The 21,180-nt window shown below is 46.1% G+C and overlaps 1 protein-coding gene across 2 annotated transcripts in view; it reads left to right on the forward strand.

Annotated features, from left to right (window-relative positions):
- The window catches only part of LOC140718272 (forkhead-associated domain-containing protein 1-like), a 141,106-nt gene that overhangs the window by 35,676 nt on the left and 84,250 nt on the right, over window positions 1-21,180 (forward strand). For both annotated transcript variants that reach the window (XM_073031790.1, XM_073031788.1), the window contains exons 16-21: window positions 1,194-1,331; window positions 3,948-4,088; window positions 4,769-4,858; window positions 8,718-8,955; window positions 12,280-12,409; window positions 19,841-19,947. In XM_073031790.1, coding sequence (XP_072887891.1) covers window positions 1,194-1,331; window positions 3,948-4,088; window positions 4,769-4,858; window positions 8,718-8,955; window positions 12,280-12,409; window positions 19,841-19,947 — 844 coding nt within the window. The remainder of the gene's footprint in view (window positions 1-1,193; window positions 1,332-3,947; window positions 4,089-4,768; window positions 4,859-8,717; window positions 8,956-12,279; window positions 12,410-19,840; window positions 19,948-21,180) is intronic.

The following is a 21,180-nucleotide window of genomic DNA, read 5'->3' on the forward strand; positions in this document are numbered from 1 at the left end:
GGGGAGGGGGGCAAAACCACGGAGTGACCTGAAAACAAACTTGATAATTTTACGATTGCTAAACGGGGATTCACTGCAGATCAACAAGTGTAGTAGCAAGTGGACAGAACTCAGACTGAAGTAGGACAGGCATTGTCAGTGAAAAGACAGTATCGGAATAGTGACTATGCCTATCAACGTCTGTTAGCACGCACATACGCGTGTACCTATACACATTTGTATATCCATGCAATTTAGCATCAACATGGTAATAAGCACACACACGTACACACTTACTCATACATGCAGATGCTCACATATACACACAGGTAACACACATGTGCCTGGGCACATTTAGACCTTTCTTTCTTTTGTATGACATGTAAAAGCCCTGCAGCCAGGTGCCCAGGATACCATCCTTTCCTTGTGATCGTTATCTGAAGGGGACGTGGCATGTGTATGACTGAAAGATATAATCAGTCAGGATGTTACAGTAAATTAAACTTTAAAAAAAAAACAACTGCAGATACTGGAAAACTAAAATAAAGAGAAAGCCAGACATCTCCCAGGGGATTGCAATGTCGATTGCAATGAACCCCTTTAGATATCAGGGGGTGAGTGTCTGTCCTCACCTTTCTCATCTTGAACTCAGGAAGCATTTGCTGCTTTCTAAGTCCTGCTTTAGCAGACAAATCCTGCCTCAGCACAGGCTGCCCGTGGTGTGTGAGGCCTTTGTCTGTATTCTTTCCTCTGCTCCACACTACACGCACACTTGCTCTTTGTGCCCTCAGCGGATTAAAGGGTTTTTCTCACAGTTGCTTTGTGTTTTCCTGAAAGGCAGTGCGCCAGCTCCTGTGGGCTGCTTCTGGGCCCTGTGTCGTGAGGATTAATTCACTGCTGGAAGAGAAGTTGCAGCCTGTCTGGTATTGGCATCATTGTCTGGGCGTTTAACAGAGCACTTTGCATCTCCGACACCCACCCTACCCTTTTGCTCCCAATCACCAGTACTTTATAACCAGTGAATGAATTAAAATATAAAACAAAACACGCTATACTCTTTTTTAATGCCCTAGGAATATTCTCCCTGGTTGCTTGCAATAAGGTTTTAAAGATTAATCTGTAACCCTTCATGATTCCAGCTCAAATCTGGGGAATTGGCAACCTTATCCCCGAGTCTCGAATGATGCCGTGTAATGGATTAATGTATTCCACAGGAGCAGGTGGATCAGATGCAGAATTCCAGGGATCGTGAGAGAGAGGAGCAGCTGAATGCTCTGCAGGCAGAGTGCAAGCAACAGATGGAGGAAGAGTTTAGACGCTGGCAGTCAGAAGTTCAAGAGCAACACGAGCAGGTAAGCAGTCCCCAGCCTGAATTTTGTAGCCTGGGCTGGAAAGGGTTTGCACAGCGCTGAAGTTCCACTTGCCCTGTTCTTTCCCATTTTAAACTTGGCATTAAACCTTATATATTGCAGATGACAGATGGGCCTCTCTGATTAATTAATTGCTCGGGAAATCAATAATACGATGCTGTTCTAAATTCACCTGGGCTTTTTCTGGTGTGACTTGTCTGTATCCATCCACTGCAATACCTGGGTCATTCCTTTTGCAGCATTGCCAGGAAAATTTGTCCCACACATGATGCTCACAAAAACATAAGAGTCTGGTGGGGGTGTTGACTATCTGGTTCTTAAACCCTTTTCTGCTATTCATCAACATCATGATTAGTTCTACCTCAACAATATTTTCCTGCACTATCTCTGTATCTCTTGATTCCCTGAATATTCAGGAATCTATTGACCTCTGTTTTTGGATGTGATTATTGACTGAGCCTTCGTAGCCTCCAGGATGAAGAGTTCCAAAGATCCACCACTTTCCAAGGGAAGAGATTGCTCGTCAACTCAGTCCCAGATGCTCTATCCCTTGTCCTAAGTCTCTGACCCTTAGTTCTAGGTTTGTCAGCCAGGGGCCTCCCCCTCCCTGCATCCACTCAGCCAAGTGGATCAAAGACAAACTGTGTGAGTGAGCAAGAACATGACAAATGCGATGTAATATGGAAAAATGGCAAGTTATCTATTTTGATGCAGGGTGAAAAGCAGAGTATTGTTTAAATGGTGAGGGATTGAGAAATGTACATATATGCCCAAGGGGACCTAGTAACCATGCAAACTGTATGATTATAATCCACTTAAAGCCTTAAAACCCCAACCTCCTACTCTCAATGATATTTAATTTCATGATGCTACCTAACTATAATCACCAAACTTGGTAACAGGAATATTCCATCCGCTGGGTCAGTTTTGATATCAATTGTGAATAGCAGAGGCCCAAGCACCAGTTCCTGCACAGCTCCACTAGTCAAGTCTCTGCTGTCCTGAGAAAGACCTGACTTGATTTTTCCCACTATTTGCTTTCTGCATGTTAATCAATTCTCATTTCATGCCAGTAGATTGTCCTCAACTGCATGTGCTCTTCAAAAATGACTTCCCTTTCCTGGAAAAGAGTACAGTCAACGTTTTGGCCCAAAATGTTGACTGTACTCTTTTCCATAGATGCTGCCTGGCCTACTGAGATCCTCCAGCATTTTGTGTGTGTTGGATTTCCAGCATCTGCAGATTTTCTCTTGTTTTGCCCTTTCCTGAATTGATGACTCTGTTCCGTCTTCTCCTTTTCTGGTGTTTTGTTATTTAATCCTTCATTATTCGTTTTCCTGTTGATGTTCGGTGAACAGATCCATTAAGCGATTGCTAACATTCTTCTACAACATTTCTCTACTGTTGCTATATAACTCCAGAATACACCCTAACACAATCGCACCCTTTGGATCCATTATAATTACTGGGCGTACAGTGTGTCTGACACCCTATTTGTTAGCTCAGTTGATCTAGTCTTAGCTAATGCTCACCTGGATTGTCTTTTAGACATTCTTGCCTCCCAGTTGGATGATCATCAGGAGCAGGTACTCAAAGTGGTCACAGATGCGACACACAGAGCAGAACGTACCAGAGATATTACAGACAGACAGACGTATTTTATTGATCCCGAGGGAAACTGGGTTTCGTTACAGCCGCACCAACCAAGAATAGTGAAGAAATATAGCAATGTAAAACCCTAAATAATTAAATAATAATAGGTAAATTATGCCAAGTGGAAATAAGTCCAGGACCAGCCTATTGGCTCAGGGTGTCTGACACTCCGAGGGAGGAGTTGTAAAGTTTGATGGCCACAGGTAGGAATGACTTCCTATGACGCTCAGTGTTACGTCTCGGTGGAATGAGTACATGGGTAAACTCAGTCTGGATGTAAAATGTATGACAGATCCCTCCTCTCACCCCCCACCCATCCATGACAGGTTTAAAAGCTACCGCTGTGTGTAGCCAGCATGAGGACTAGTCCAGGCAGACCGCGATTATAGCAAAAGCACAAGAGATTCTGCAGATGCTGGAAGTCAAGAGCAACACATTAGAAATGCTGGAGGATCTCAGCAGGTCAGGCAACTTCTATAGAGAGGATTAAGCAGCTTTTCGGGCTGAGGTCCTTCATCAGGAATGTGGATTATAGCGATACCTGTCCACCACAGTCATACAGAGATATGGTGTGGAGACAGGCCCTCAGCTCACTGGGGTCTGTGCCAACCATCAACATTCAGGTGCGCTAATCCTGCATTAATTCCACGTTTCTTTCCATATTTTCATCAATCTTACCTCCCCCCCCCCCCCCTCAGATTCTATCACTCACCTTCACACCAGCAACATACAACAGCCAATTAACCGAGTAGCGTGAAACTGGAACACCCGGAGGAAATCTATCTGGTCAGAAGGGGAATGTCGTGCAGATGGCACCTGAGGTCAGGATTGAGGAGCAAAACGTTAGAGATAATCAAGCAGTCACGACGTGCCCAGGGGCGAAGCTTCTTTCACTGGTCGTGGATGACTGCATGGTGAACTAATGGACTATCCTCTGTCCCACAGCAACTTGCCGAGGCGTTAGCTCTGGAGAAGGAGCAACTTGCCGAGGCGTTAGCGCTGGAGAAGGAGAAGGGGCTGGAAGCAGTGGAGGAGGAGAAGAGGAGGCATGAGGAAACGGAACTTCGTCTCCAGAAGCTGAGTGAGGTGAGTGGTGAGAGCAGGTGGAGGTGACTGAGAGTAGTTCTGGCTGGGGGCAGCGCAGTTCGAATCTGGCCAGCACAAGCTGAGGCTACAGCCCAGCCACAGTGTAATGGGTTAAAGGAGGAGGTTCCTGCACTAGTGCATGGGCTGAGAGAGCCGATGACAGCGGTGAATGTGTTTGAGGGGACAGTGTGAGGTTTATAATCATTTATAGAATATTAATGTCACTGGCAAGGCCAGTATTTATCCTCCATCCCTAATTACCAGTAGGACATTTACATTGGCAGGTCAGGAGTTAGATCAGACAGATTTCTTTCCCTGCAGGATATTAATGAACAGACTGAGTTTTTACAACAGACTCATATTCTTGTGATCTGATTTGCTGATCAAAACACTTTAAAAATTCCACGTTGATCTCTTATTTTAAATTTCCCAGCAGCTCTTGCGTAGCTCAGCCGCAATGCTACCATACACCACCATAGGGGGGTGGAGGGGTTTTGACGGCAGTGCATTCATTGGGAAGAGGTTAGGTTCTTTATTAATGGAGCCGTGTATAGGGATTGGCACTAGCTGATGCATACAGAAGCAGTCTACTTACCTTCTTGACACACCACAGTGCTGAACTGATAAACTGCCTCCAGGAGGTTGGGGATCTCACCTCTCCTGTGTGTCTTTGTTCACAGAACGCAGCGGTGAAGTGTCAGGAGGTGGAGACTCTGACACTGCAGCTGAAAAACACATCACAAGCACTGGACGAAGCAAGGAAGATGGAGGTACCCTCTGATTTCTCACACATGCTGCTTTTAGTTGAGAAGCATTCACAGAGGGGTTTGAAGAACAGCTGCAGCAGCACCTTTGCCATGCGCAGGACATCCCAAAGCACTTGTCTAAAATAACTTACTCCCGGTAAGGCTGTTAGGAATCTGTGAGCTGGCAGTTGCTGAATTAACTGCCAAATTACATTTACTCTCTCGGGTCACTGGCAGTCATTTCAGCAAGTGAAAGCTCACAGATTTCTAGTAATCGATCAGGATTCTGGAAGAGCTTTCTCTTTGTTCCTGAAAAGAGTCACACGGGGCACCTTTTACCAGTATCTGAGTGAGTCAGTTTTCATCTAAACCGCAGTATCTCAGGCAGTGCAGCACTCCACTTACTGTCTTTGGGAACTAGACAGAACTGACGTGGTGTATGATTGTGACAAAGGCAGTCTACGTCTTGTCAATGTGCTCGAGCCGACTGTGCTCTTTCACACAGTTGGCTACCATTCAGCACCTCACTGGCTCTTTTGGCTGAGTCAGAAAGCACAGGCCCGGTTCCATCCTACCGTTGCTAGGGGAATCATTTATGATGTCTTTCTTCCTGTTACCTTTTGATCCTCCTCTCCTTCTCATTTATCCATCCTCTGCTGAATTCCCCAAAAATCCTAGTGCAAAACATAGCAGACATTTGAAATCTGCAGTATTAACAGAAAAGGCTGGAAGTATTCAACTGCATCTGTTGAGAGAGAGCATTAGAAGTAAAACATTTATTTATCTTTAACTTCTAGTTCCTTTCATCAGAAATGGGAAAAGTTAGGGTTGAAAGAAGTTTGAGGTCTTCTCTTGAAAACGATTGTAATTACAACACTGCCAACATCACCACCGCCTTCTCAATAAAGGAAAATAGGCTGTAAGTTTGTGTAAGAAACTCCCCTTCACCAACTTTTAGAACTTTATCAGGGATGCTAACTGCACCAGAGGCTTTGTTGTACCTGAAGTATGGATGTCAGCTAGTTGTTCTTCAGGAACACTATTGGTGGCACAACACTTTACAGTACAGGCGATCCAGGGTTCAATTCCCGTCGCTGCCTGTAAGGAATTTGTACATTCTCCCCGTGACCACATGGATTTTCTCCAGGTGATATGGTTTCCTCCCGCAGTCCAAAGACAATACTGGTTGGTCAGTTAATTGTTCATTGGAAGCTGGCCTTGATTAGGCCAGGATTAAATTGGAGGGTTTCTGGGCAGTGTGGCTTGAGGGGTTGGAATGGCTTACTCTGCGCTGTATCTCAATAAAAAACAAAACAAGCTGTTTTCAGTGCGGTCTCCCAGCAATACCAGGCTGGATGTGGTGCACTCCATTGCAGTCTTGGGCAATCAGGGACTACACTCTGTAGTACCTGGAAGTGAGAGCGCGTGAGGACCTGCCTGATTGATTGTAGATGTCAGTTTTCATGTCACAATGTTTCAGTTGCTGCTAAGAACCAGATGAGAGAGCCATTGGTATCTATACTGCGGCACAGGTGAGGTAGGGTCTCTCACTCGGACATTGACGTAATCTGAATGGTGATGGTACCTGTTTGGAGGGAGTTGCCCTGATGATTTGTACTTTTCTTGCTGATGAAACAGGATGTTGATGAGAACGGGATCATCTTCCTAGGGTTTTATCATGATCGTGAAGAAAACTCTACTCGAGTTAGCTTTCCCTACTGTTTCCTTTTGGACACAGGCCGGGAATTTCTCATGCTAGGAGCAGAATTCCTTCTTCACCTCATCTGTGGCTTCCAAGTTAGAGTAAACGGGAAAGTCATGAGAGATCCACTTATCCCACAGGGGATGTCATGGAAGCAACAGCCTATCTATCTCAGTGAAACTTACCTGATGAAAATAACATTCTTCTTCCCAGATTTTTGTTTTTTCATCGTTCCTCATTAAGAGAAGTGACATCAGTGTCGTTTGAGTTCCAAGCTATGATAATGGTACAACTGTTGTAGCTGCCCATGGTCCATACTGCCTGGATTCTGAAGATGCCTGTGTTTCATTTCTTCCAATCTGGAGTGGTCATTGCACAGTCATTATCTCACGGGCTTCACAAGAGGAAAACTTGGCGTTGGCACATGGGTGATTCCAGGCACATGAAGTACACTGCAGATGCTGGGGTCAAAGCAACACGTACAACAGGCTGGAGGAACTCAGCAGGTCGGGCAGCATCTGTTGAAACGAGCAGTCAGCGTTTCGGGCCGAGACCCTCCGTCAGGACCGAAGAGGGAGGGGGCAGGGACCCTATAAAGAAGGTGGAAGGTGCCAGGTGAAAAACCAATCAGAGGAAAGATCAAGGGGTGGGGGAGGGGAAGCAGGGAGGGAATAGGCTGGAGAGGTGAAGAAGGAATCTAAGGGGAAAGCACTATGGGTAGTAGAAGAAGGCAAAATCATGAGAGAGGTGATAGGCAGCTGGAAGAGGAGGCAGAGTGAAAGTGGGATGGGGGAAGGGGGAGGGAGGGAATTACCGGAAGTTGGAGAATTCGATGTTCATACCAAGGGGCTGGAGACTTCCCAGACGGTATACATGTCCCAGGCACACATATCCTTGTTCACTCCCTCCTCTCCACCCTTCTTCTCCCATTTTCCCTTCCCCTCCAGACATCCCCTCCCATTCCTCCCCTAACACCCCCTACCCCTTCCTTCCAACTCTGTCCTCCTCCGCTCTCTCTCTGGCAATCCTTCCTCCCCTCCATTTCTCCACCTTCTATTCTCCAGGATCCACTCTTGCTGCCCACCACCACCCCAATTCAAGCTTTACCTTGGACAGCTCCCTCTCCTCAGTTCCCTCTCTCTCTCCAAGGTCCAAGAAAAACCTTTGAAAAGGCTTTGTTGTCTATCATCTTCTGGCGTTAGCCATAGAGAGATGCTGCACAGAAACAAGCATGTCAGCTGACTGGGCCTACATGGTTCATCAACCATCTGCAAACACTAATCCTACAATAACACCACTTTTATTATTGAGTTGAACAAAGGACCTCTCCCCGGCAAGGTCTGACGTTTCTGAGGAAGCCTTCCCAGGGTAGCTTTGCCGATATGGCAGCCACCGTTGCTGGTGGTGCATGGCCTCGCTGTGCACTTCATGCTGAGCCATCGTTGTTGAGGAATTCCTAGTAAATGACAAACGAAATGCTGGAAGTGCAGAATCCAAGGCTGGTTAATCAAAATTGTTGAACTAATACTGAGGCTGAAGCAAGCTGGTCAAAGTTGAAATGGTGTTGAGCTTCGTTGGAACAGGCTACTGCTCAAGTTTCCCTGACTTATCTGAGCATTTTGAACATTTTATTATTCTATTCCGAAATATAAGTCATTGCCATAGTTGAACAAACTACTGCTACCAAGAGCCGTACTTGCAGTTGACACCGACAAAAGAGGTTAAGAATTCTCTCTTCACATGAAGCAATGGTTAGATAAATAATTAGGAAAAAATGGGTCTTTGTGGAACTAACTTACTTTTCACTCCACATCTCTTTAAAAATGTCTGTCTTCATTAAGCAAGTACCCATTTGAACCACATATTGCTTGGCACTTCATGACCTTGGATAGACAGATCTCGAAGCTCCTCATTGCTCCCGTACAGTAGCCTCTGGAATCAAACAAGGGGCCTGCACCCAAGGATGCTGAATATGGAGAGACACCAGTACACGTACTAACGGGGAATCAGGGTAGCAAATGATCACCGTGGACAGAACTTGTCCAAAATTCCTCCATGTAATGCCCTTTCTCCTTCGCTGTTGTCCATCTTCCAAGAGCTTTTTCTCCTTCTTCTGGTTATTTGGAATACCTTCACTGTGTATTATTGTCTTTTTACTGTGGTTTCCCTTGGCTTCCTGAGGTTGATTTGCGCGAGGAGCTGGCAGCTCAGAAGCGACAGCAGAAAGCGGAGAGCCAGGAGCTCAGGAATCGAATTGAAGTCGAGGGACGGAGCCACCTAAAAGAGGTCACAGAGTTCAAGGAGCAGATCCGGCAACATTCTCGGACAATCGTGGCCCTGGAGGAGAGGCTGCTCACAGTCAGTAAGCAGCAACGGGTGGCAGAAGAGGAAAGAGTGATACTGTCAGGAAAATTGAAAGGTAATCGTACGGGATAGAGAATATTACATGAACTAAACCATTGAGTAATTGCATCGTACTCATGGGATCCTGTAACATAAAGGGAGATAACCAGGCAGGATGCAGTCACAGAAAAGGATGGATTAACGCACATTATGGGTGAGGTCCTCTGGTACCCAATATTCTAGAGCCTCGCTGTAGCAAAGATGTGAAAATTTTGGAGAGGATGCAGAGGAGATTTTCCAGGATGCTGCCTGGATTAGAGAGCATGTCCAATGAGGATAGCTTGAGCAAGCTAGGGAGTTTCCCTTTGGAAGAACGGAAGATGAGCGATGACCTGATAGAAGCGTACAAGATGAGGAGAAGCACAGATAGAGTGGACAGCCGTCACCTTTTCCCAGGGCAGCAATGGCCAATATCAGAGGACATCGATCTAAAGTTACTGGAGGAATGATTAGGATGAGATGTCAGAAGTAGGTTCCTCATACGGAGAGTGATGGGAGCCTGAAATGCACTGACGGAGATGGTGATAGAGGCTGATATAACGGACATTAAAAAGACTCTTAGAGACATGGATCCAAGAAAAATGGACATTATAGACTGTGTAGGAAGGAAGGGTTAGATTGACTGTAGAGTAGGTTTATGGAGGTTGGCACAATATCATGGGCCAAAGGGCCTGTCTGTTTCTGTGCTATATTCTAGTTCTGTGTGTAACTCTCGCTTCAGCTAGTGGTTTAATATAGGGGGTGATAGTCCCCGGCCCGGCCAAACTTAAGAAATCTCGTTTGGGTGGATGCTGCGCGATGTGTCCCCTGTTACAAATCAGCACCACGAAATAACAAACAGTACACGATATTTGATTAAGTGATAGAGCTCTATAATTCCTAATTTGACTATATGGTTAGCAAAGGAAACAAAAAAAAGAAAAAGGACCCCTTCTCATGAAACAGTCGAATGTGCAAATGTTCGAGCTCACTGATAAGCCGGTCATCCACCATCGACCTCCTCCGATTGTCACTAACCTTTGGACCCTCGTTCCAAGTCCACTACTTCTGGTGGTCTACCAACTCTCTTCATTCACGTCTTCTCTCATCTCTCCCCGGCAAAAGGCTGCGAAAATCTCTCTTCCAGACTCACAAGGAAGAACAACATTTCTCTCATTGGATAGCCCCCGCTTCCCAAACCCCGTTATCTCTAGTCATAACCCAAACATTGCTGCTATAGAGAAACCATTACATTGGCAGTGAAACATTACAGAGAGGCCATTACATTAACAGCACGTTACAGCAACCTTACAGCGTGTTACATGTGTTTGAGTATTCTGTACAGGATACAATAGGGAATACTTAGGCACAGTTAAAAAGCAGATATTTGTACAATTTTTAGAAGGTGTGAGGAAAAGTATCACATCAAGGAGTGTAGGACAGGATTAGATTACAGGTTCAGAAACTTAGAGATTTCTAAGTTATTATAAAGCAGCTATTTGTACAAATTTTCAAAAGCTTTGAGGAAAATTATCACAAAGCGTGTAAGCTGGGATCATATTGGAGGAAATGTAACAATGTGAAGAGGCAACTTTTACAAAGGTTTCAAAGGTACATTTAATGTCAGAAAAATGTATACAATATAAACCCACAAAAACACAAGATTGCTGTAAAGAATGAGTGACAGTTAAATGTTAGAACCCCAACTCCCCCCTCCCACGCACAAGCAGCAACAAAGCAATGAACCCCCACCAGCAAAAAAAGCATCGGCGCCCCGCACTGAGCACTCGAGCGTGCAGCAAAGCTTCAATACAGATGCAGTACCCCAAAGACTACTCGTTCACCCTGTATTTGACACACCACAGGCTCTCTCTCCCAAATAAGGGAGAAAATGGTGTCCCCATTTCACAGCGAGAGGGGAGACATAACAAACAACTCACTGATTTACGATGTTAAAAGCATGTGGCCTCGCTTCTTCCGAGCTCTGTGCCCAAAGAACTCGGGTCTCTGGGCACACAGCCAGCCGCCAGCTCGCTGCTTTCGATCTTCCGTCTCCCACGACGCACCGAATTCCTGCAGAGGCACCGACCTTCGGTCCGCCCGCCTCCAGAGCCACGAAATCCCGAAACTCCGAAGGCGAGCTGATCTCCTAGGCCGCATCCTTGGTATATCGAATAGCAGCCAGTCGTGAGACCCCGAGAGCAAGTCCCAGTCCCACAAAGAACTAAAGTCAGTGTGTAACTCCAGGTCAGTGTTTTCAAAAGAACCCTGAAAGGGAAAAATAGAGAGATTAAAGATAGAAATAGAGCTGTTTCCGAAGATGCAAGCAAAGAAGTTGCTGTTAGGCGCCATTGTCTCTCCTAAGCTCCTCCTCCTACAGGAAGAAATGATTAATGGAAATTTTAAAAAAATCCTGCAGATACTGGAAATGTGAAATAAAACAGGAAGATGCTGGAAAGGTCCAACAAGTCTCCTCGCAACTGTGGAAGGAGGAAGAGAGAAAACATTTCAGGCTGTAGCCTTTTGTCAGAATGCAGAACTGGTGATTAATGTGGAACTTTGAAATCGGAAGATAAAAAGCAAAACCGGCTCCCTGTGGTTTAATTTTACTTTGAGAAAACAGTTAACATATTCCAGGCAGCACTTGAAAGAGAGGTGACCTGACAGGTTAATAGATTGAGTCAATAGGCATTGGAGAATATTTAATATAATGCGTTATCTTTAGAGAGGAAAAGAATAAAAATGTGCATGAAATGGCATGAATTTTAAAGGAGTGGAATAGCTGACTCAGGAAAACTGCTCCTCGCCTCCAGTGTTACAATGGATTAGAGTCTAGGTACTTACTCATCCCAGAACAGCTACAGCCTTTATAACCAAATTCCATTAAAAGGCAGAAATGAAACTAGACAGCAGATGGAGACTTTAAATTTCCTGCATAAATTTAGATACCATTAAACACTTAAATGCATCTTCTTTCCATAAATGCTGGTGCTGAACACAGAAAATGACCAGCTGCCCCAAACCTGCAAAGCTGTGAATGTAGTTTCTCCACTCCATGTAATTTTGTGACAGACCCAAGAGGAAAGAAAATTCCTCTATCCCCGTCAGTATTTGCTTCGATGTGCTGTGATCTTTGCCCTGGGCGAGGACTGACCCAGCTTCATTCTGGGGAATTAGTGCGCCCACACTACAGTAAATTCCTGCTAAATAAAGTACCTGCTTCTGGACCTAGCACAGCCGAATCCCATTTCGCTGGAGTACCCTGACCTGGAATGACATGGAGGCAGGGGCAGTGAAGTGAGGTTACCTCAAACCTATCGCTTATTAGCTCAGGATATGTCCTTCTGTTTTCTTTCTGCAGACGCTAGGAAGGAGCTGGAAGAGATGGAGAGGAATCGGTCCATGAAGCAGCCCGTGCAAACACCGTCACCCTTGATTGTGCCGACAGCATCGGACATTCATGCACAGGAACAGATCTGCTCTGCACTCCAGTGAGTGTCCTAATGAGTCAAAGTGAATGGCATAAATATTATCATCAGGTTTACGTACTGTATACCCAGGAGCAAACTGTGGGCTTATGACCCCATAACATCCCCATACTTTTTTGAAGATTTAGTTTAGATTAGACTACCCTATTTTCTTATACGTCAGGATACGTATTTTTACCATGTGTACCATTGGGCTTCATGTACTGCGAGATTCTTTGTCTGCATGAAGCTCGCAGTACATGAAGCCCAACGGTACACATGGTAACAATACGTAAATGCAACGATGAACGCAAAAAGCAGAATCGTACACAAAACGCTAGAGGAACTCTGCGGGTCGGGGAGCACCCATGGAAGCGAACAAGCAGTCAACGTTTCAGGCCGAGACCCTTCTTCAGGATTGGAAAAGAAGGGAGAAGACACCAGACAAAAAGGTGGTGAGGGAGGGAAAGGATAGCTGGAAGGTGATAGGTGAAGCCAGTAGAGGGCTGGAAGAAAAGGAATCTGATAGGAGAGGAGTGTGGGCCATGGGTGAAATGGAAGAGGGGGGCATCAGAGAGAAGTGTTGGGTAGGTGAGAAGAGGTGAGAGGCCTAAGAGGGAAGTGGGTGGGATTGTTTTTTACCGGAGGAGAAATTGATATTCATGCCCATCAGGTTGGAGGCCACCCAGATGGAATATAAGGTGTTGCTTCTCCACCCTGAAGGTGGCCTCATCGTGACACAAGAGGAGGCCATGGACCGACGTGTCAGAACGGAAATGGGAATAGGAATTAAAATTTTGGGCCACCGGGAAGTTCCGCCTTTGGCAGACCTCCATCTGCCAGAGGTGCTCGACGAAGCGGTCCCTCCAATTGGGTCCCACCAATGTAGTGGAGGCCGCATCAGGGGCACCAGACACAATGGACAACCCCAGCAGATTGGCAGGTGAAGTGGTGCTTTACCTAGAAGGACTGCTTGTGGCCCTAAATAGAGGTGAGGGAGGACGTCAGTGGGCAGGTGCAACACTTTGGCCGCTTGCAGGGATAAGTGCCAGGAGGGATGAATGGACATGCGAATCCCTGTGGAAAGTGGAGAGTGAGGGGATAAGGGAATCACGGAGGGAACGATCCCTGTGGAAAGCAGAGAGCTGGGGTATGGCATAAATATTGTAGTGCAATCGGGAAGTGCAAAAACAAGATACTGAAATGACGTTAATAAAGTAATCAGTGAGAGATAGAATGAAAAGTCCAAGAATGTAGTAGCACCACCAAGAAAGAGGTGTGAAGGGAGTGATTGGTTCAGGAATCTAATAGCAGTGCGGAAGAACCTATTCTTATATCTAGACAATTGGACTTTCAGACTCCTAAAAGATATCCAAAGATATAGGAAATGGGAATGGCAAGGGAGGCAGGTGTCCCTGACAATACTATTCAGCTTCCTGAAGCTACGTACCATGAGGGTAGATTGGATGGATTACAAGAGTTTAGTCTTTTTGCGATTGTGCTAGCAACAAATTGATAACTTCCCAAGTTGTCCCACAGGCCAACTTAAATAAATCTCAGTTGGGTTTTTGTCCCATTGGATTTGCGGCTATTGATGGAGCAATCACTGCTTCACAAGTGCTCATTGCCAGCTGCTGTTGTTGGGGAAAGAGCAAGGGGAACTGCTCCACTCCATTGCTTTCTGCCACGGGAGGGCAGTGCTACAGTTTGCAGATGGCTCACAGCTGGAGGTAGGTAGCAGAGGCAGTGAAGGGAGACAGGAGCAATGTCAGGCAGGAGACAGGAGAAGTGTTAGGCAGGAGACAGGAGCAATGTCAGGCAGGAGACAGGAGCAATGTCAGGCAGGAGACAGGAGAAGTGTTAGGCAGGAGACAGGAGCAATGTCAGGCAGGAGACAGGAGAAGTGTTAGGCGGGAGACAGGAGAAGTGTTAAGCAGAAGAGAGGGCTGGGGAATGTTTGGATAGGGGCAGAGAATACAAATACCGGACTGGGATGAGGAGGGAAAATACAGAGGAGGGAAAGGATGAAATTGGGAATTATGGGACAGAAGGCAAGTTGCTGGATTTTGTTGAAAAGTTACCAATTCTGGGAAAATTCACATCAGGATTCCTGTAAACTAAAGAATTCTCATAAAATGAAAACATAACAGGAGGTGCAGAAAATAGTTGGCAGATCAAGATATATTTGAAAGATAAAAACCAAAACGTTGACTGTTTATTCCGCTCCATAGATTCCTCTTCGCATGCTGAGTTGCTCCAGCAATCTGTGTCTGTTGCTTTGAAAGATAAAAGGCAGGCTAACACCTCAAGTGAGGCTTAGCGTTCAGCTAGCAGTTTTTAAACTGGGCCAGTTTTAACATAGTACAACACACACAAAAGGCTGGGAGGAACTCAGCAGGTCAGGCAGCATCTGAAGAGGGAAAGAGTCAATGTTTCAGTCCGAGACCCTTCATCAGGGTAGCCAGAATAGGAACGACCAGTTTCACTGATCCCGTCCTTTTCACTGTCCCCATGTTCTCATCAGTACCCACTCACCTCCCATGTTCGATCACTTATCCCCAACGGGGAAGATTGACAACCTACAAACCTGCATGTGTGGGAGAACATCCAGACTTCACACAGATGGCAGTAGAAGTCGGGATTGAACACGGGTTACCGAGGCAACATCTCGACTAGCTGTGCGTCTGTGTCACCCCCAGCCTTTGACGGGTTAATGAAGAAGAATATTCGCTTTATCTATAATCTGCACTGTATTTGATCGGAAAGCTGTCGCTGACACTGGATCCTTGCTCAGGAGAGTCTGTCATTCCAGCAATTAGTGTCGTGTACCCCAGTGAGAACAAGAGGCTCGTTATTACATTGTTACCACGGACCGATTATCAACCGAGACTGTAGAAGAAGGCTATTAACATGGGTCCCAAGCATTTTATTTTAATCCCTCCTCAACAGTGGAAGGATAAACAATCTGCTAATTGGCCAATGATGCTGAGAATGTGTCACTGTAAACGTATAAAGTGTTGGATTTTAATTTCGCTCTGAATTTTGATGAATTCCCTTGGATAAGCACAAGGCCAGAATAAAGAAAAGAAGCACAGATGATAAATTGTTCCTTCAGACATCTCCCCCAAGCTGTTTGTTGGTGAGCAAGGAGCTGAAGTGTGAGGCTTTATGTGATCCGCAGTTCTCAGTCCCGAGATGTTTCCCACTCTGAAACTGAGCGTGGGGTCCGTCTCTTTTGGCATGGCACACAAAATGCTGGAGAATTCTGCAGGCCAGGCAACATCTACGGACCAGAGTAAGCGGTCGATGTTTTGGGCCAACACCCTTCAACAGGACTGGCTTCCGCTGGTATCAGGATGGGCAGTGGGGATCGTGGTCTGGGCACGTCCATGGCTGCCGGCATTGGAGATGGCAGGTTCTGCAGTCTGCAGACGGGCGATCCTTATTGGATGTGAGAAAAGTGAAGAACTGGCGATTGAAAGCGTGGATCCGGCGGAGGATAAAGTATCGGACAGGTTCGTTGCAGGTGGCAGAGAGAGAATCCCGGAGTTGTGGCAGAGACTGGGACTGGGGCGCCAGGGAGAACGCAGCGGGAGAAGCAGTCAGTACCTGGGGTCCTCGGAGGGCCCGAATCGAGAAGCTTGAAAGCGGATCTGGAAGCCAGGTGGCACAAAATGGCGGTGAAGATCGGCATGCACTGGTATCCTGGATGTATGACTGAGTTTCTGTAGTGTAGATGAATTTCAGGAATTTCTTATTTCCTCAATCAGCTGACGAGTAGTGGAGCATGTAGCAGGTGTACTCCGGGAATTTCCTCCAGGTGATTCCCACAGAAACAAACATTAGTCTGTAGAAATTGGTGTTTAGTATCAACGGGACTGAGTTGTCTTTTTTAAATTCAGGCTCTCCCCAGACTGCTGTTAGCGCCTTTCTCATTAGTTCCTGAGTTGCTGGGATCCCTTAGTTGAATGTATTGCCTTTCCCAATACCTCAGTCCACTTGCTAAGAGAAAGCATGGGTATAATTCTAGAAATAGTCTACCCCAGTGATCCTGACCAACGATCCCACATCCCATTTTCGGTGGTTATTGACGACTAATTTCAGTTTTGATCTGTGAGATCTGGCGGTTTTTTTTCTGTACTGTCTGATCATTTTCTGGTTGGGTTCAGTTGATGAAGAACCCTTTCCGAATGGAGCAGTAGGAACCGAGTTACAGATTTTCCTCCCAGGTATCTGGGCTTAGTTGCTGGTGCTAAATAGGGTTGCTGGTGGCATTTTCAATTACCGTAGATGTCGGATTATAAGCCGCTACTTTTTTCCCACATTTTGAACAGCTTTGAACTCTGCGGCCTTTAATACGGAGCGGCTAATACATGATTTTTTTCATGCCGCCAAAAACATTTTGCCTCGTAACAGTAGACCAATAAAATTGATGAGTAGTTCACAGAGGTCCAATGAAATTGTACGATAAATCAAGCGCACTTTCACAATTAAATTATTGTAAATCAGTCATTTGTACTCACCCTCATCAACATGGAAAACACTCGAAGAAAAGCATTGTGCTGCCTTTTTGGCAGTTATTTAGTTTATAATATTTTCGCATAGTAATTCATTTTCTAGTTAAAGTTAGAAGTGTTTTAACTATATTTGTTTTCTGTACTACATCGCGGGATGCTATGACGTCACACCCGGTTTCGCCGCGTCTTGTGGGAAATATACCGGTTTGCGATAAACGGGACGGCGGGGGCGAGTGGCATTGGATCTGAGCGAACGCTGCTTTTAAGTTAAAGGCGATCAATAACTTTTCCTGGTAGGCTGCAGTATATATATTTTTTACCAGTCGTTAGGAGATATTGGAATGTTGTTCAGTAAAAAAGTATACGCAACGTATATTTAAAAGTAGCCGCGTTACAGGCACGGTTCAAAAAAAAGCATTTGCAATATGTATTTGTTTATGTTACCATATGGATTTAATTAAAAGTTAAAAAATCCTCACTTGTAATATCTTTCTGTGTAAATATCTCATATTACAACATGGGACACCTGCGGCCTAAAATCCGGTGCGGCCTGTACAAGTAAAAAATTGATTTTCTTTCTAAAATTAGAGCCAGCGGCTTTTAATCAGGTGCGCTCTGTAGTCCGAAATCTACGGTAGTTGATAGATGAGCAGGTCTGTGTCTGTACAGGTGTGTGTAATGTTCTTCCAAGATTTTTTTAAAATCTCGTAACATATACAAGGGAATAACTACAGAGCAAAAAAAAAATCATTTTACATTCTTAGTGCCATATGGGCAATGCATTCAGTTGTGTTAATGCTTCTGTTTTAAAACATAGCACCATTGTCACTGCTGGCCGGTGGGGTAGTGGCAGCCGCACCAGACTTTGATGCGAGTGGTCCAGGGTTCGAATCCAGCCTCCTCCTTACACGCTTTCCATCCCTGCTGGGTTGAGCACCGAGCTAGCCTTGTAACGCAGACAAAAATGCTAAAGAGGCGGCAAGGGTGCTGCCCGATGCTCCTCGCTCCTACGGTGTATGGGGAAGTACCGCAGTACGGGCTTCTTTCGCTACATGACATGCAGGGGCTGAGTTGGGTGAGGGAAGACCCTCAAGTGTAGAAGACGCGGAAAGGAGCAACAACCGTCGTCGCTCATGTGTACGAACCCCTAGGGTGATACACCATTTCTAGCTTGAGGGGCTTCACTCACCCAACTCGGCCCCTGCATGTCATATAGCGGCAGAAGCCTGTACTTCCTCACAGAGCCTTTGCTTAGGCCGCACCAAGCTTCAGTGTGTCCCTTCGCACGTACTCCTGTCGGCAGCATTCCCTCACAGACTCCTGGCTGGGTAGGAAGGCCAACAAGGTTCAGGCAGGTCATCTTTACCAAGATGATAATCTTCCAGCAACACTTGATGTCTGTTTCAGAGTGAGAACCCAGGAACAGTCACTCACTCTCCACCGGTGTGTGTAGAGCTTAGATCATACGGTGTCATTCGCTGTGTACAGCTGAATGGATCACGTGCTCCAGACCATAAGTTTTGGGCTCCTTATTTAAGAAAGGATGTGCTGACGTTGGAGAGGGTTCAGAGAAGATTCACTAGAATGATTCTGGGAATGAGAGGGTTAACATATGAGGAACGTTTGACTGCTCTTGGACTGTACTCCTTGGAGTTTAGAAGAATGAGGGGGGACCTCATAGAAACATTTCGAATGTTGAAAGGCATGGACAGAGTGGATGTGGCAAAGTTGTTTCCCATGGTGGGGGAGTCGAGAGGACATGACTTGAGGATTGCAGGGCGCCCATTCAGAACAGAGATGCGAAAAAAAATTTTTTAGCCAGAGGGTGGTGAATCTGTGGAATTTGTTGCCACGGGCAGGAGTGGAGGCCGGGTCATTGGGTGTATTTAAGCCAGAGATTGATAGGTATCTGAGTAGTTAGGGCATCAAAGGTTATGGTGAGAAGGTGGGGGAATGGGACTAAAGGGGAGATTGGATCAGCTCATGATGAAATGACAGAGCAGACTCGATGGGCCGAACGGCCGACTTCTGCTCCTTTGTCTTCTGGTCTTATGTAGGAGCAGAATTAGGCCAGTTGGCCCATCGAGTCTGCTCCACCACTTCATCATGGCTGATCTATTTTCCCTCTCAGTCCCAATCTCCTCTCTTCTCCCCGTATCCCTTCATGCCCTGACTAATCGTGAATCTTTCAACCTCTGCCTTAAATATACCCAATGACTTGGCCTCCACAGCCGCCTGTGGCAACAAATTCCACAGATTCATCACCCTCTGGCTAAAGAAATCCCTCATCTCCATTCCAAATGGACGTCGCTCTACTCTGAGGCTGGTCGTAGACTCCCCCCCCCCCCCGTAAAATTGCTCATCTGGATGCAGTGGAATCAGATCAGCTGACCAGCAGTGAGTAGATCACTGGATGCCTGGAGGTGAGTGGATCGCATAGCACCCTTGGCAGTGCCTGTGAAGAGTTAGGTGATAAGCTGATTACTGAGCAATGGAGTTCAATATCACATAATGCACTGCTGCTGATGAGCCCGTCTTCCTGCCTAACCATTGCTGTGCAAGTTGGTAGATTTCTTATTCTGAGCAGGGCAGTGTATCCCATCAGCCACTGCAGCTACTTGTACGGACAAGTAGAGCTCTTACTCTGTGCCTCGTGATATTCCACAGAGCTGGTTGTGTTCTCAGCATAACAGATAAAGAAAATTTCCACTCCCTGCCAAACTGTATTACTGTGGAAGAGACTAGCGCTACCCAGCGACTAGCACCACCAGCAGTACGTCAGAAGAGCATGGCATTTAGAAGATACATCTCAAATTAGTATTCATCTGGTTCTGCACCATTTTATACGAACTCAGCAGAGTTTCATTTTGCTATCTGATCAAATGTTGCCAATTTTTTTTTATTTAATTTTTTTCCTGGTGTTTTATGCCCCCTTCAGGAAAGAGCTAGCAGAGTCTCGGATGCAGATCCTGGCCCAGCAGGATGTTATCGTGGGATTGAGAAGGGATCTGGCTGGTGCAAACGCCAAGATGTCTGACCTGGCAGGTAGGTTCCTTCCGTTCGTGGGAGGATGCTTGATAATACTATTCACTCCCTAAAATTGTCCGACAAACTCATGGGACCATTCAGCCCCTCGAGACGGCTGCCAGGGTCTCTGTAGGATGTTACAGCCTCACTAATAGTGGGTTCTCACTCAGGCTTCAACCAACACAAATAAAGGTGGCTAACAAGCATTTCCAATAGGAGAGAAGGTAGTCACTGCTTCCTGATAATCAGCGTATTACAGCTGCTAAACTCTCACCCACCCGCATCCTGATCAGAGGTGTTCACACTGCTAAACTCTCACCCACCCGCATCCTGATCAGAGGTGTTCACACTGCTAAACTCTCACCCACCCGCATCCTGATCAGAGGTGTTCACACTGCTAAACTCTCACCCACCCGCATCCTGATCAGAGGTGTTCACACTGCTAAACTCTCACCCACCCGCATCCTGATCAGAGGTGTTCACACTGCTAAACTCTCACCCACCCGCATCCTGATCAGAGGTGTTCACACTGCTAAACTCTCACCCACCCGCATCCTGATCAGAGGTGTTCACACTGCTAAACTCTCACCCACCCGCATCCTGATCAGAGGTGTTCACACTGCTAAACTCTCACCCACCCGCATCCTGAGAGTCACCACTGAATAGAAACTGAGAATAAACCATGTACTTGCCGTGGGTGACACAAGAAAAAGCAGATGCTGGAATCTGAGCCAGAGGAACTCAGCAGGAGGGGAAAGGACTGTCGGACCGTGGCCTCGGAAGCAGGTCCAAGGCTAGGTATTCAGTAGGTGGTTTGCCACGTGACTCCCCATGGAATTTTCAGCTTTAGAAATGACCACTCAGAGGTGCGATGGAGTTCCCTTCCTCCCAGTTTCGATGGCTACACCTGCAACAACATTCAACACAAGGTAACAGAGTCCAGGACAAAGGCGGGGGGTTGATTGTTCCTGAGTAACACGATGCTCATATCAGCGACCATCTTAACACATATCCCGAAACAGCAAAGTTCTGGAAACCCATCTGTGACCGTCTTCATAGTAATGTCCATGGCAGTTTAACAGGGTAACAAACCACCACCCTCTCAAGAGAAATTAATGGTGGGCAATAAATACCGATGATCAAGATAAGTGGGTATGAAGTTTAAACCATTGAACAGAGCATAACTTGAGAAAGTATTCCTTTACAATCCTTCCGTCTCGTTGTCTCTCCCAATCTCTTCTACTCTCACTC

Source organism: Hemitrygon akajei, chromosome 29, assembly GCF_048418815.1.
Source record: "Hemitrygon akajei chromosome 29, sHemAka1.3, whole genome shotgun sequence".
NCBI lineage: Eukaryota > Metazoa > Chordata > Chondrichthyes > Myliobatiformes > Dasyatidae > Hemitrygon > Hemitrygon akajei.